We start from the raw sequence: 16,542 nt of genomic DNA on the forward strand, positions 1-16,542 counted from the left end.
AGACCATGCTGAGGACCTCCTTTCTGGGTGGACAAACAAGCATTGCTAGCTATCTTTTTTTTCTCATCTTTTTTTTTAAGATAATTTACATGTCTGACACGTAATGACCTGGTTAGCCAACCCCAATGTTTGGGATGGCAGCGGACAAATCTGCAACCCCACCCTGCACCACAATAAAACAGCCAATCAGAAGTGGCATATTTCTGTCATCCCCTGTGAAGCTGAGCGTTCAGCTCCTCGCCACATGGTCGCCTAACCCTCTCGGTCAGAGTTCCGGATCCCTGCACTTTAACAGCATTCCTTGGGAGTCCTCTGCGGACACGTCTCCAATTTCAGCTTTTATGGGATTCCGGAGTGCAGCCCTTCCACCAAACCACAGGTGTACATACAGTCCACTCCAGCCGGCTATTGTGTTCACAACACACTCGAGTCATGGTAACTAGCACCAAACTTGTTACAATGTACTTCTCCCCAAAAGACTTCACCATCACTGTTGTGGATATGGCCGCAGCAGATGTGCTCACTTGAAACCATTGAGAGGACTGCTACAGCTGAAATCCTTTGGTCTGCCCTGACTCCAAGCCAACAATATGATCCTGCTGAAGCTAGCTTGTGTAACGCCGTGTCGGAGCCATGTAGCCCTCCGCCGGTAGGCATGTTCAGCTCTTCAGATGAAAAACCGTATCAAGTGCCCAGCTGATACACGCATTCACACATCAGTCAGACACATAGCCAATATATAGGTCTAAATACAGACACATGCACGTACAAATCACACACACACCGGAAAAGACAACACACACATACACACACACACGGTTCAGGGCATAATACCATCCACGCTCTGCTCTCAGACATCGCTGGAGTGTTTATGCCTGAAGGCAAAAGAGTATGCATCAGTGAGTCACCCTGTCTCTGCGGTCCTCAGGGCCATCCTGGAGGAAGGCCACAGACCTCAGCACGCACACACACACACGCCTCAGCACACACACACACGCTAGCATGCACACACACAAACACTTCGGTCCACACGCACACCCTCACAAACACCTAAGCCCACACACACAAACAATCTCCTCAGCACACACAAATACACCACACACCTCAGCACACACACACAAACAGATAATAAACAAGCGGATGCTTATTCAATGGAAAACAACTGCTGGTGAAGCAAAGCAGATTTGGAGTTTCTTTGTTTCAGTGGTGGTGGACACCCACCAGATCCATGGCACCCCACTGACACCACACAGCCCCAGGACAAAGCCATCATCTAACCCTACTAAGACCCAAGTCTACCCCAAAAAAAAATCCTTAAGAAATCTCCGAGCCATAATTCCAATCTGTTGTGGGTTTTCCTCTTTCACAGCGGGGGTACGGGGGGGTTGGGGCAGGGGGGAATGTTTGTGTTTTTGGTGCAATTGATTCACTTGCTTGTTTGTTGGGTTTGTTTGCCATCTGAGAGGAAAATCTGATAATCAGTCTGTGTGCCACAGCTGTTGGCCTACCTTCCTGCCACAGCTGCACTGCATATATCATCAAGGGCTATTAGCAGACAGCGGATTAGCCCCTGACCACGCTTAGGTCGGCCAGCGGGGCTTTTAGGCTCTGATCCCCTCTCTTTCCCTGATTTAGGCAAAGGGAGAGTGGGGGAGACGTGGGGAGGGCTTCACATCTGTCTGAGGCTGGCAGTAGGGGCCCTCTGCTGAGAGGAGGGCTGCTGTTCAACGGATGATCCTCTCCCTCGCCGGCTCTCTGCTTCCCTAATGGACACGCTGACCCACACGGAACAGTCATGGCTGACGTGCTTACTTGGTGCTTTTCAAGCTGGAACCTCCGGTTTTGCTTCCATGAGACAGAGCCTCTGGTGGAGTTATGAGGGACAATCAAAAACCATTTCCTGTTTACCTTAAAAGCCGTTCTACATGATAGGCTGGTTTGAATGGTTTGAATGAGGTTTTTCCTATGACAATGTAGGTTAGGTGGCATGGAAAAGAGGAGGGTACAAACTGTCTTCCATAAACAGACCTTCTTTGACACAAGGGATAGATGAAGAAAAAAGACCGCTTCATCAATAATGTATCCAGGCACATCTGTCCTAAACTGAAAATGATGTTGAGGTACTGCAGGAAGTCTTAAATAGACGGCACTCACTATATAAAAACCTGGTATGATAAAACCTGTCTTGTTTTCATGAATAATTCATGTTTTTTGTACAACTTGTTCTAGTTGGGAAAAACGCATGCAACCAAACAAAGAGAGGACATTGGAAATATTTTATGTTGATGGGTGATGTGGTGGATGGAAAAGGAAATGTTTTCCACAGAAACAACTCACATTGACCAGTTGTCCCCTGTGGCAGTTAACAGATAACAGTTCAGTGTATCCTTGGGTCTCTTTCACCTCTGATGGTGAGAAGTGAGAACCAGAGGGAACCAGAGATTGATTGCAGTGCACTTCTGTCATTGGACATGTTGAACTAGATGAGGGGGCAAATATGTGATGTATGCCTCACTCAAATTGAGATTTAATCTCCTGTAACAGTAAACAACATGACAAAACAGATAGTGTTTCGTGCCGGTGGCATGTAGTTAGCATATGACATGGATGAGGAATCACATGACAATGTGTCATCCGTATTGTGAGGAGATTCCATTTTATTTTTCCAGGAAAAATCCTTTTAGCCTGTCGTTCCGATATCTTCTCCTCTTTCCAATCTCGAAACGTCATGACTATTCCATTCCATTCATGAATGCAAACTTTCCTAGTCAACTGAAACTCCCACTTTTAGTCCAAATCCGGAATAGTCTCGGCCAGTAAAAAAAGAAAATCACATTAAACTGGATACTGGAGCATGAAAAAGAAATAGGGCTGTTTCATTTATTATGCTTCATTGAAAAAGCATGACTGTGACGTGGTGAGAGAGGTCTCTGCCAATATACTGAGGGGTTCCCTAGTTCTGGCTGGAAAACATCCTGGGGCGTGGTGTGAAGCTTCTCTGATAGCTGACCCATCTGATCAATCCAAGAGTACAGAGATCGTCCGTCAGACAGCTCAGCATTGAAACTGAAAACCTAAAACCTAACAATGATCTCGTCATATTGGTATATGTGTTCCTGTCTGGAGAGAGGGAAGCTGCAGATAATCCTGGTTTAAATAACAAACTGAGTGACGCAAACCTGCATGTGAAGGCCAGAGAGAAGGGAGGGCCTTGTAAACAAGTCACAAGTGCCTGACCCCTTATTGCTGTGATTTACAGGGTTAAGAAGATCAACAAGAGATCTTGTCAGAGATAAGATCTTGCAAAGATCAGGGACCTGCTAGTTTCTAGGCCTACATAATGACTGCCACAATGCTATAGCATAGCCATTACCCAACTAACATTTTACCAAGATGTGCTGCTTTCTCATATCAGTCAAACAGTACATAGGCCTAGTAGGATCCTTCAACAAATCTTAGGTGGTATTCCACATACTTCCATCTGTTTTATGATGTCACTTCCTGTTTTGCAAGACAGGGCGGTGGTAATCTGAGACTTATTTATAGCCGCCCTATCTTGCCATCTCACCGCTTATTGTTTACATTTTGTTTTTTTTAAGACACTAACCCTAATGTAATGAACATGTCAGGGCAGAGGGCATACCCCCTCTTGTGAGCTTTAGTCATGACTTGAGGTCAACTGTGTGACTGGCTGGGTTCTGTTCCGCATGGTGGTCAGGGAAAACGTCTAGAAGTATTGTCTCTGAGCAGTAATCAATAATGAATGTGTTGAGTTGGAAACGGAAGGTTCTGGTGTCGCTGATGTGAGCCTGTTTTCTTGCCACCTCTCAGATGAGTAAGTGGGAACAGTGGCGAGCAGGCAGGATGACGACAGGCCCTGCAGCAGGACAGCTATCCCCCTCAGGTTACACACCATGAAATATTCACCCTGTACCTTTGCATAATTTACCTTGTCAACATACTGAGGAAATGACTCTGAGGCACTGAGAGATCTAAGAGAAAGGTTACTGAGCGCTTGAGGGCCGCTCAAACCTTTGGGATAATGGTTTTCAGAATGACTTCAGTGAGGATGGAGAAAGCTCATTGTACTATACGAGCAATACAATTGATTCAATTGGGACGACTATGTATAACTCCTCAGTATAAATACTACCCATCCATTATTGAATTAAAAGCTTTTGGCGGAGACCATACAGTGTTTACGGGAGGTGGACATGTGTATTTGTAGGGCAAGTGAGGTTCTAAGCAACACTGACAAGCAACACCTGGCCACCTGTGACAAACTCTGACTTTTCGGATATGAAGTCAGTATTAAACACATGTGTAGCCTAAGTCCTCTGTCCGTATGAGTTTGGAAAATGCTCCATGGCACACAAGCCTCACACTGGTAGAAGGCCACAATGTCAGCATCGCTCAAGTCTTGCTGTATTGTACAGAGCTGAAACTGAGTTGAAACTCGAGAAACGTTTACACCACTGCGGTACATCTGGAAGGTGTATAGCAGTACCCTAACTTTGGAACTGAGAGAAACCACCCAACTGCTGATAAATGTTTCAGAATGCTCGCTTCACTGGCGTCTCATTTTTGTTTAAAGAGGAAAGATTATACGTTGCAGGTCTTTGTTGCCATGGGTCCGCCTCGTCATATGATCAGTGCTAGAATTCTTGAGTGGCTGTTGCAGGCAGGCGCACATGGCGGCCTTTCCGACAGATGTTTTTCGTTTGGGCTGCAGTCTCCGGGCTCTGGGGCACAGAGCCAGCGAGGTGATTCATGACGAGAGCCTTTCCTTGTTACACTAAACGAACAAAAATGTGCTCCGTGTGGAGAATAAACATGGGTCTGGCCCTGCTGTCCAGACTTTTCTATTATTGTACTATAAACCGTCAGGGAGAGAGAGGGACCTAAGATGTGGAGATGCATGGCCAACCAATAGTGAAATTTGGCATTATTCCTGTACGAAGACTGCGGTATGCAGATTGATCAAATTGTGACCCTCCTACTTCAATACAGTACGGTGCCATCAAAACAGTATGTGAAGCCAACAGCATAATGCTTCCGACGACATCTATACTTTTTCTGTAAATGTATGCCTTGTCAGTGCTGGTAGAGCATCTTGGTTAATTTGTTGTTCCTGTAAAGATATTACTGCCATTAGTGAAGGAAAAATAGCATGTTTTGTCTTTGATCCACAGCTCTATGCTACTGTGGTCCACAAAATATCAAACATTGCCCTCAGCTGCAGCATCAGCTGAATGCATTTGAAGTCGAAAATGAGGTCATGTGTTAGTTTTAATATGGACTGAAAAAGGTGCGTGCATCTTTTGATGAGAGAGGCTGGGGCAGGGGGCAGGGGACAGGGAGTAGGAAACAGTAACCTAGACAACTTAGCCTTCATGGTCCTCACCTGTCTGCCCCCATTACACTCATCTGTTTGATCAGAAGCGCCATCACATCGCTGTGTGTGTGTGTGTGTGTGTGTGTATGCAAGCTCTTCGGGCTCACATGTTGTGAGAAGACCAGGCCACTCTACAGCTTCATATGCCCAGAACAATAGAAATAGTCAAGCTGATGCCTGGCTGATGTTCAACACCAAATGTGTGTAAAGCTTCCTAATCCTCAATCCTGCTCTCTCTCTGTATACCCTGTCAGTGGCTGGATGGTCCTCTCTCTCTATCCCTCTCTCTTCCTCCTCCTCCCCCCCCCCCTCCATCCATCTCTCTCTAGCTCTCTATTCCTTCACCCTCCGCCCCCGTCCCCTTCTCTCTATCCCTACCCCCACTCTGTGTGGACAGCCAGGGCTGCTCTCTCCTCTCCTCCCCTCTGCTCTGTAGCTGTATGAGTTATGTAACAGGGACCAGCGAGGAGTGGGCCTGCCTGCACACCCTCCTCCTACTCTGAACTATACTATTTCAATCCCATCCACCCCCTCCGCCTGGCACCCCAGTGGCAGTTTCACTACAGAATTGACTAAATCTCATCACACAGGGCTAAAATGGTACCTCTCTTTATCTCTTAACAGTAGCATGGAATTGTCTCATATGTTAGGAAGACCTCTCTTTTTGTAAGACCTGTCTCATATGTTAGGAAGACCTCTCTTTTTGTAAGACCATCACTGACATTGTGGTCCACAAACGAGGTCTTTAGGCCTTTGAGGTTAACATAGATTACATTTACCATTAAACTACTCTAACAAGGCAGTGTTTTGTGGCTTTTATGATGTCATCTACATGTAATTTGCTTTTAGTGCTAAACAACACACCGCTGTTAGGGTAGTTCGTCCATTGATCCACCACCAGTATGTGGAAATGGGTTGTTGGCTACTAAACCAAGGAGACATGCTTAACTGGAAGAATGGTATTTGTATGTGGATAACCTCAATTGTGGAAATTATAAAGACAACACAACGACCGTCTTTTTACAGTGATGATTCATCAGTGCGCAATGGTCCTTCAAATAGCGTTGTGCTCCATTGCGCACTTCCATCCATCTGCGACCAATGTTAACAAGATGTGGCCTTACCTCCTCCAGAACGTTGACCGTGTTCCGACAGCTCTGCAGGCGGGTGGTGAAGCTGGAAGTCGTGGGGGAATTGTAATCCTCAGTTGTTTCCGAGAGAAACTCGGACACCGATATTTGATCCGGCATCCTTCAGCAGGGAATCGCCCAGAGGATGATGGAAATAATTGCTCAGAAAGTCTAAACCATGAAAAAAGAAACTGGCAAAACGGTATTACGTGATCTGACGGAGAGTATGTGTGGAAAAGAAACTGCTAGTTTACTAACGAGATAGAGATGTGACAAAGCTGTCTCTTCTCCAGTTACTTGGTAGGTCCTCCTATGACTTCACTGTCCCCAAGGGGAAAGGGGAAAGGGAATGCACACAATTTCGGTCTCCTCCCTCGGTGCGTTGTCTATCCCTTGCTATGATTATCAACAACAAAAAATACCGTTAGCTATGTATATTTGCCTTTAACAAAAGCTGCGAAGATGAAGGCTATGTGAAATAGCGGATGGCCTCATTACAGGCAATTTGAGGATGTTCAACAAGCCTTTCGTTGTCGTCAAAACATTCTATAATGTCCAGTATTTTCTATAATGTATCATGGTCCGTAATATGCAAGTTGTATCAATTTTGCTGCAATGTCTCGGTTTTCTCTTCTTTCCCTCCTCTTCTTTCAGTTTTTTCGTTTTAAATGCACAACGCTGTCTTGATATTCACAACCACTCTCCCTCCCGCTCGCGCTCGGCCACTCTCTCACCCACCCACCTCGGATGACGGAGACAAACGAAGAAGAACTCTGCGCATGCCTAAAGGACATTATACTCAAAGACGATCAGATCTGCAGATTAAAAAATGTTTTGAGACTTGCAATCAACACACAATCAATGTACTATCCTAATGCATTCTCATTGTAACAATTGTGTACTACATTGGCATTTAACTGTTGCATAACCATTTATCAACAGCTAATTTTCAAAAGTTGAAAAGTTTTAGTAAATGTATAATTTAGATGGACATTTTTTTACATTTATTTACATTTGACCTTGTCAAATATGTCTACAATTGTTGTAGTTGTAGTAAAGACACTGTTAAATACAACATCCACTTGACAAACTGGATGTCGAGGACCTCATGATCAGTCAGCTATTTAATCAAATAAAAAGGAGTCACATGCCACTGATGTAGAAACTGTAGGCCAAATGGTATGTTTCATACATTATTCATACAATTTAGCAAATACAGGGGTCCTGTAAACTCTTTCATCGAGGCCACTTTTTGTGAAGTTGTGAAAACCATCTGATATATAGCAGCTTGAATGATATTCCGCGCGCATCACAAGAGGCATTTTAATTTAAGAGGGGAACAGTGATAACCCAGATCTACTTACATAAGCATTGTTTTGTGTTTAATTATTTAACTTTACCTGCCCATCCCATAAGAAATGATCAAATAAAACATGTTAAACTAAGAGAATAGAAAAATAATCATATGTACAGCTATTCTTAAGTAGTGACTGTTTAAATTATTTAAACGTTTTTTGTGGCTTTGAGTGGTGAACTCACGCATTTAATAATGTTTCGGGTACATAGCGCCTTCTTGTGGTAATTTATTGAACACATCTCCATGAATAAGATCAGTTGTTCTGCGCACCAGTTTATCGATATAATTTAAAAATAGCTATATACATATTGCAAATGTTATGTATACATTCACACGTAGATTATATTTTACATTGACAGTGAAAAATGCCTCTAAACAAGTTACAACCTGTTTTTGTCAGTGTCAGCAGCATTCGTTTCAATAAAGTTGGATGACAGCTTCAGCAGGAAGCGTCGTCACACGCTTCGTGCGTGACCACAACAAGAGAAGCTAGGAATAATGTAAGGCTATAGCTAGCTGTAAGTGCTTACAGTTAATCAGATAGGTGTAGTTGATATCGTGGTAGGTTTCGTTGCTATATTCACGTGTAATCTCTGTTCTTAATTTCAACAGTTGCTGTAAAAAAAAAACGGCTTGCTAGTCACGAACTACGCGGGGAAAGAAGAGCGGGACCTAGGAGCGACGGTCAGCCAGTCAGCTGTGCGAGGAATGGCTGAGGGTTCGTCCGTCTCAGGTAGCTAGCTAGCTTAAGTTGTATCGTTAAAGTATCAGATAGCTATCAGTTCTGTCAGGGAACTGATAGCTATCTGGAAACTTTTTGTCTGGGTGAATGGGAAGTCATATCACAGGTCTTTCAGCATGAAGGTGCACTTGTCGTGTGCCAAATAAGCTCTCGTTTGCCACTAACTAAGGCTAGGCTGCGTTTACGCAGTGTAATGTCGACTCGGTGTCAGAGATTGCATCATAGGCAAGACCAAGTGAACTTTGACAGCCTATATATCCAACCACTAGTACACGTTTCCTAACATTTAAGCGTATAAGCCTGGATATCTATTTACAATGGTCGATCGGTAGGTCGATCACTTTCTACCTTGTTGTTCATATTTAGACTCACTGGAGCTCAATCCAGATGGGGCATCACGACAGAAGCACAACCAACACCGGTCCAGGAGGGGTCGTACCAAACCAGACCACAACCGTAACCTGAGTGGTCCCAATAACTATGGTCCAGCACCCCAACACAGTCAGTTTCATGAAGATTCCAACCCCCAATATGTCCATTACAGTTCAACTTTCCCAGGGAATGCCTACCCTCCCTTCCAGCGGGAGGATAGGGATGCTCCAAGAGGCAGAGGGAGAGGGAGAGCAAGAGGGGGAAATGGAGGTGGTGGTGGTGGGGGCCATGGCTCAGGCCCAGGACGGCAGGCTCCGAGGTGGCAGAGGCCTGGGGGAGATGTTGGCCTATCAGGGGGGTACCGTGGTGGTGGGGGCCAAAGGCCTGCAACTCCTCCTGCACAGAGGCCTGATATAGATGGTTCCAGCTGGCGGAGGGATCCTGGGTTGAGGGACATGAGGGCTCCCTGTGAGGACCACCAGGACACCCGACCCAAGAAGCCCCGCAGGTTCAGCCAGGAGCCCCATCAGGGGGAGGTTGGTGACAGGAACCAGAGAGCTGCTCACCCCTTCTCTAAGAAGGAGAACCAGGAGAACCGTGCTGCAGGAGGAGGAGGAGGGCGAGGGGGCTGGGAGTCCAGAGAGGAAGGCCGCCCATCTGATACGGGGAACCGGCATCCTCAAGGCCGGAGGGCGGAAGGCGGCGGCAACACCTCTGCCGATCTGCACAAGAAATTCCCTGAACCCAAACGACGACAGGGTCCGATCAAGGAGCCAAACCAAGCAGAGAGGGAACCAGAGAGGGGAGCAAGCGCCCGAGACTGTTCTGCCCATGACGGGGGGGGTAATGGGGTGGATGAGGAGCAGAGCTGGAAGAAGGGCAGAGGCCAGGGGAGAAGGACCCCCCTGCAAGACAGAGGGCAGAGGAGGCCCCCCCATCCGGACCACAGGTTTGGCCCTGGACAAATCAAGAGAGACGCATTGCCCAAGAACAAAGAGACACAGACAGGTGAGATAAAGATGTGCTTCTCTGTGACTAAGTTGTTTGAGTCGCACTGTACATAACAAATACACACCACAGACATTTCTTCATAGACATGTTACTTAATTGATTCCCCCGTTCTAAATACATTTTCTAATTCCCCTTCGTCCTCTTAACCCCTTCCTCCCAGGGTGCCTGATCGAGCAGCTGTCGGAGGAGAAGTATGAGTGCATGGTGTGCTGTGAGGTCATCAGGGTCATGGCTCCGGTGTGGAACTGCCAGAGCTGCTACCATGTCTTCCATCTCAACTGCATTAAGAAGTGGGCCAGATCTCCGGCCTCGCAGGCCGACGGTAGGCAGAGCGTTCCACGGACAGATTTATATTGTAACAGGAATAAAACCTTGAGACTTAAGGAACTTAAGCAGGAAACCACCTTGAGATTCCTGATGGGGAGATGTTTTGCAATTGAGGACTGGCATGTAGACTGTGCTCTCGTCTGCAGAATCGACTGAAGGCTGGCGTTGTCCGGCCTGTCAGAACGTGGTCTTCAAGCCTCCAAATTCCTACATCTGCTTTTGTGGTGAGTGAATACTGCTTGGCCTTCACTACCACTACTATCAGTCAGATTTGTGAAAAACTGTCATCAATGAATGGTTTATTAACATCCCCCCCCCCCCCCCCTCCCCCAGGCAAGGTGACCAATCCAGAGTGGCAGCGCACAGAGATCCCTCACAGTTGTGGGGACATGTGTGGGAAGAAGAGGAGCGGGGCGGACTGCAACCATCCCTGTAACATGTGAGCCTGGGTCCGCCATCTCCCCACCTGGATACAAACAAACCAGCTCGGCTCATATCAGAGCTGCTGTCCAGATAGATCACTTCTCCATCACAGGATTTGAATAGATTATATACCCATAGGTTTAACAGGGGGGTTAGGTCTAATATGTGTCAAACTCAAGACCCATATGATAATTCTCCCTCCAAATATCCACATAGGATTAGAATGGAAAAGGGTTAAGCTCCATGAAACTGAATATCTATCTGCCTTTTTGTTTGTAGTTTGTGTCACCCTGGACCTTGTCCTCAGTGTCCTGCCTTCATCCATAAAGCCTGCATCTGTGGACGAACTAGGTATCAAATTTATCCTTTTACTGAAGTCTTATCATCATAGGTCCCTATGCTGTTTAAATGATTAGGATCACTGTGCGTTGTGAATGAATGTCCTTCTCTCCGAAGCCAGCCAATGCGCTGTGGCCAGGCTACCTCCATCCACTGTGACACAGTGTGTGGAGCCACTCTCAACTGTTCCCAACACACCTGCTCCCAGGTGTGCCACAGTGGCCAGTGCCAACCATGCCAGCTCCAAGTCCAGCAAGGTGAGTGTCGCCCCGCAACCACGAAGAACTATTGTGATCTGATATTGGGTTTCAGGTTGAATATCTGTCTTTCTGAAGGCCTTTTTAGCAAACGTTACATTCCTACTGTCTCTACCAGTTGCTGTCTTGTTCTTGCAGTTTGCTACTGTGGCGTTGTCACTCGTGAAGTGCTGTGTGGGACGGATAAGGAAGCGTTTGACAGCTCGGGACACTTCTCCTGTCAGAAACCATGTGGGAAGTGAGTTGTTCCAACCCGAAGCAGTCTGACATTGTAATATGTCATTCAATTAGCTTCAAAAGACTCGCTAATATTACTGACGACCCACCTCATATATAACGGAATCAAAGAACCAACCCTCCTCCTGGCAGTGCTCGCTACAGTATCTCCTTACCTACTCTGCTCCAGGATGTTGGAGTGCGAGGCCCACCGGTGCCAGCAGTTGTGCCACCCTGGGCCGTGCCAGCCTTGCCCTCGCTCCCCCAGGCTGGTGAAGAGCTGTCCCTGTGGGCAGACGGCCCTGGCCAAGCTCCTGGAGCTGGGCTACTCCGAGCGGCGTGTCTGCTCCGATCCCATACCCTCCTGTGGCAAGACCTGTAACAAACCCCTGCCCTGCGGGTCAAACGGTGAGGGGGAGGGACCGCTGGACTAGGTGCAATGTTTCCTTATACGGTCCTGCTATTATCTATGGTCAACACCTTGCTTCATTTTCTATGCCTGCATTTGGCCAGGGGTCAACAACTTGACTGTATTTCTCAATCTCCCTGTCGGTAATGTATGTCCAGCCTGGACCAGATGTCTGTTTGCACACTGAAGCCAGTTTCAAACCAGTTTATATCCTGGTATTGGACTTGCTTGTCGTTCAGCTGTAGAGCATCTGACAGTTGTTACTGAAGACCTGTTTTTGTTTCTCTGTCTAACAGCGGTAGACGAGTGTGATGATGTGTGTTGACCGAACCCTATCCCCCCCATCCCCTAGACTCCATCCACCTGTGTGAGAAGCTGTGCCACGAGGGCAGCTGTGGCCCCTGCTCCCTAACCTCCACCGTCAGGTGTCGATGCGGCTCCAAGATCAAGGTGAGCCAATTAGAGGAACAGACGGAAAGCTACCAGTGGCTACAGTCACATCTGATCTGCATTGGTGAGCTGCTGAGGCAGCAAAACCCCTAACCTCGGCATCTTCTTTAAAGGGCAGAATTTAAGGGTGTTTTGTGCAGACGGCTCCGCATTAAAGACCTTTCCTTGGTTTCTTCACAGGAGGTTCCTTGTGCCACCATCCACAACGAAGGTGAGATCTGAGGAGGGGCTTCCTCTGAATACGTTCAGACTGAAAACAATGCTCTCCTGAAGCCCATCCTTGATCCACTCTTGTTAAGTTCTCTTCTTCTCTCAATTATAGACCAGCTTGTTTTTTCCTGCGAGAAGCGCTGTACTAAAAAGCGCCATTGTGGCCGGCATAAGTGTAATGAGCCGTGCTGCGTGGTGAGTGACCAGTAGGGCTCAATTGGTGACCTGGGAGCTTATATACTTTTATACACTTCTATAAATATCATAATCCTGTCCAGCCTGGTTTCCTTGGGCCCACATTTGTTTTTTATTCCCCCCCCCCAGGCTGTGGAGCACAAGTGCTCTCTTATCTGTGGTGGCAAGCTCACTTGTGGCCTCCACCGTTGCCAGGAGGTCTGTCACCGTGGGAACTGCCTGCCCTGCTGGCAAACCAGTGAGTTCCAGAACTGCTGAGCCTATGCCCCTGTGGCAATGCCAAAACACACATGTGGATGCTGACTACTTCATTAGTACCTCAAGCACGTGGAACGTGCCAAGTTCCCAGGGGGCATTCTCTTGGCAATATATTTTATTAAGCCATGGATTTTCCTTTATACAATTAGTCTGAATCATCCTAGTGGCCAGGTTAGTTCACATATTTGACAGTACTTGCACTACAGTGCCATTTCCTCAACTGGATTAGTTTGTTAGTTCAGAGATACAACATTACTCAAATACAAGACTTGTATTCTACTAAACCTCAGTTATATCAAACTATCTAACTGTAGGTTTCGATGAGCTGGCGTGTCACTGTGGTAACAGCATCTTGTTCCCGCCCATTGCTTGTGGCACCAAACCACCGGAGTGTAAGAACCCGTGTTCCAGGAGGCACGAGTGTGATCATCCAGGTAAACCTACCCCCCACGAGACATGCCTTATGCTGCACTATTATATTTGACGGGGGTCAGATGGCTGATTGGTTAGGGAATCGGGCTAGTAATCAGAAGGTTGCCGGTTCGATTCCCGGCCGTGCAAATTGACGTTGTGTCCTTGGGCAAGGCACTTCACCCTACTTGCCTCGGGGGGAATGTCCCTGTACTTACTGCTAAATGACTAAATGTAAACTTGGTGTCTTGTATGTGTTGTCAGTCTTCCATAACTGTCACAGTGAGGAGAAGTGTCCTCCTTGTACCTACCTGACTACCAAGTGGTGCATGGGGAAACATGAGGTATGTGGAAAAAAGACATTATAAACATTGTTTTAAAGCCCCAGTGAAGTCACCACGCTCTAGCTCTGCTAACCCAGGTCTTCACCCCCACGTGTCTCCGTAGCAACGCAGCAACATCCCCTGCCACCTGCAGGACATCTCTTGCGGCCTGGTCTGTAACAAGATGCTGCCGTGCGACCTGCATCGCTGTCGCCGTATCTGCCACCGTGGCGAGTGTCTGGCCGAGGCCTCCTGCCGCCAGCCCTGCGTGCTGCCGCGCCCCGACTGCGGGCACCCCTGCTCCGCCCCCTGCCACAAGGGCAGTGGCTGCCCACGCAACACCTGCACTACCAAGGTTCGCCATGGCTCCACTGGTGTACTGGTCTGTGCTCGATTGGTCTCGCCTGGTGTAATGGATGAAACTGCCACGGTCAAGCTCAGTTTAGTTGGATTGCGTTTTGTCCAGTTGGTGACTTTCCATGCTTGTCCAACAGGTGGCGCTACAGTGTGAGTGTGGCAGGAGAAAGGAAATGGTGCCTTGCACAGAGGCCGCCAGCTCATACCAGAGGTCCGTCCTGTACAAGTTGCAGAGTGATAAGTGTGTATTAATTGTGTGGTTGCTATAGTTTCATCCTCTTGTATCCGTGCGTTATAGGTATGCCGCCATTGCCATGGCGAGCCGTCTGTCTGACATGCAGCTGGGAGACTCGGTAGACATCGCTCAGTTCATCACCAAGAAGGAGCAGAAGCAGAACAGGTAATCTGGGCCTGCAGCTGTCTCTTCAGACAGTAGATGTTCGACAGCATCTCTGCAGGACTTGGGAGTGCGTGACTGTGTTGTGTCCCCCAGGCTGGAGTGTGACCAGGAGTGTGCTGCCCTGGAGAGGAACAGGAGATTGGCTGAAGCTCTGCAGATCGACGTGTCTGTGGATCCCTTCAACGTCCGCTCCACCTCCAAATACAGCGACAGCCTCCGAGACGATGCCAGGTACCACAACATGGAGTCTGAGTGTTCCTCCATGCTAAGGCACTCACCAACATACTAACGATGTGTTTAAAGCTATTCTTAATGTCTTTTAAATCTTAACTTGAACTGCTTTTTTTTTTTGCTTTTTTTTTTAAAGGTGAACACATTTTATAATACAATTTTGTGATTTTTAGGAAAGATTTTAAGTTTGTGAGGGAGGTAGAAGAGGAGATTAAGAATCTGGTTGAGCTGGTTAGCAAGGTAAGCATTTCTGCGGCGTGACTGTTGAGGCTAAACAACTTGACAGTTGTTCTCCTGGCCGTGTGCTGTGTGAATAAAGTGTGTTGCTGTGTGGATGGTGGCTGTAGGGTAAGCAGCCCAAGAGGAGCCACTGCTTCCCACCCATGAACCGTGAGCACAGGAAGATCGTCCACGAGCTGGCGGAGGCCTACACCGTGGAGAGTGTGAGCTACGACAGCGAGCCCAAACGCAATGTTGTCATCACGGCCACCAGGTAACTGGAAACGCTTGCCGTAACCAATCTCGACTCGGTTACGCAGGTCTGTTGCACTTGGATGTGGTCAGATGAGTTGGTCAAACTCAAGCTGTGTCAAACTCAGGGCTCGTAGGACTGAATGGTTGGCTGATTTGCGCAGTGGTCGTATTTAACTCTTTGTCCCATTGTTGCTGCTTGTTAGTTGTTACAAATGAGGATACGCTGCTTTGCAGATGTTGTCGACATCAATACATTTTGGATAAAAGAAAATGGTGGAAGTGTTTTTGTGCTGTTTCAAGGGGGAAGTCTGTCTGTCCAAATTCAACCCTCACGTCTCTGATCGAGAGAGAGACGGCCACCAGAGCACCCCCACCCATCGCCCACATCAAACAACATAGTAGCAAGTGAGTTGTCGCAGTGTTTGGCCCATAAATTGTGAATGGCTCTGCAGTTTACCCTAAACGTCTCTAGTTATTTGTTCCATATATAGTCTTCACTGTAATGGTTGTGTTCATTGGTGAAGGAATTACTGAATATTACAGTATTCTTATAGTATTTTCAGGTATATGGCTGAGTTTTGATCATTGTGGTTCTTGTTTTTGTGTTTCCAGGAGCGACGGTGGATGCAGCTGGTCTAAGATGGTCAAAGAAGAGCCTGTTATAGACTACTTTGATGTCCAGGATTGATCAAGTTCAAAACAAGGACCCTTAAGGATATGATAATGATCATTAGAAAAAAGAATGTATATTGCAGTACACCATGGCAGAATGGAGCTGTAGAGATGCAGAACTTGCGAACAACAGAAGAACCCTCTGAGTACAGGTTCCACAGAGAGTCCTTGCCAGCTTCACAGGATACTGTTTGGAACCCTAATTATTTTTTACCTGGAATGTGTTTTAGATATTTCCCTTCTTCCAACACACCTGATTCAAATGAGAGGGTCGTTAATAAGTTCCTGCAGAGCTTGATAATGACCCATTCATTTGAATCAGGTGTGTTGGAGCAGGGAAACATACAAGACAGTGGGCTCTTGGGACCAGAGTTGACAACCACTGCTCTGGAGGGTTCTCCTATTGTTTTTACTTTGCTCAGTGTAGCTCCTTGTGCATGTCTAAAATCAACCATATCAGCTGCCCAATTTTTATTTCTGTGCCAACACATTGAAACCAGACTCATTACTTCTATATTTTTGGTTCAAATTTAAATAAAGTGTGTTATTTGAATCACTTTTGATTTCTTCATAAACAAAAAAA

The 16,542-nt window shown here is 46.9% G+C and overlaps 2 protein-coding genes across 3 annotated transcripts in view; one reads left to right on the forward strand and one right to left on the reverse strand.

Annotated features, from left to right (window-relative positions):
* asap1b (ArfGAP with SH3 domain, ankyrin repeat and PH domain 1b) overlaps nt 1–7,170 on the reverse strand; it is a 34,608-nt gene extending 27,438 nt beyond the window's left edge. Inside the window, 1 exon segment of the mRNA XM_067251806.1 lies at nt 6,520–7,170. Within this exon segment, the coding sequence (XP_067107907.1) occupies nt 6,520–6,645 (126 nt within the window). The 5' untranslated portion in view covers nt 6,646–7,170.
* A 1,193-nt stretch (nt 7,171–8,363) lies between these two features.
* Nucleotides 8,364–16,512, forward strand: nfx1 (nuclear transcription factor, X-box binding 1). 2 transcript variants are annotated; one of them, XM_067251889.1, is made up of 24 exons: nt 8,364–8,382; nt 8,495–8,615; nt 8,991–10,004; nt 10,168–10,329; nt 10,481–10,558; nt 10,668–10,773; nt 11,037–11,108; nt 11,214–11,353; nt 11,492–11,591; nt 11,760–11,977; nt 12,331–12,428; nt 12,609–12,639; nt 12,751–12,833; nt 12,963–13,071; nt 13,406–13,525; nt 13,767–13,846; nt 13,950–14,180; nt 14,320–14,393; nt 14,481–14,582; nt 14,676–14,813; nt 14,987–15,053; nt 15,161–15,306; nt 15,588–15,692; nt 15,900–16,512. In XM_067251889.1, the coding sequence occupies exons 2-24, from the start codon at nt 8,591–8,593 to the stop codon at nt 15,973–15,975; spliced, it is 3,375 nt and encodes a 1,124-aa protein (XP_067107990.1). In that variant the 5' UTR covers nt 8,364–8,382; nt 8,495–8,590; the 3' UTR covers nt 15,976–16,512. The 2 variants fall into 2 exon arrangements, with proteins under 2 accessions (XP_067107990.1, XP_067107989.1); XM_067251888.1 differs by having other exon boundaries at nt 8,376–8,400.
* Nucleotides 16,513–16,542: the final 30 nt, after the last annotated feature.

The sequence above is a fragment of the Osmerus mordax genome, chromosome 15, assembly GCF_038355195.1.
Source record: "Osmerus mordax isolate fOsmMor3 chromosome 15, fOsmMor3.pri, whole genome shotgun sequence".
In the NCBI taxonomy this organism is placed as follows: Eukaryota; Metazoa; Chordata; class Actinopteri; order Osmeriformes; family Osmeridae; genus Osmerus; species Osmerus mordax.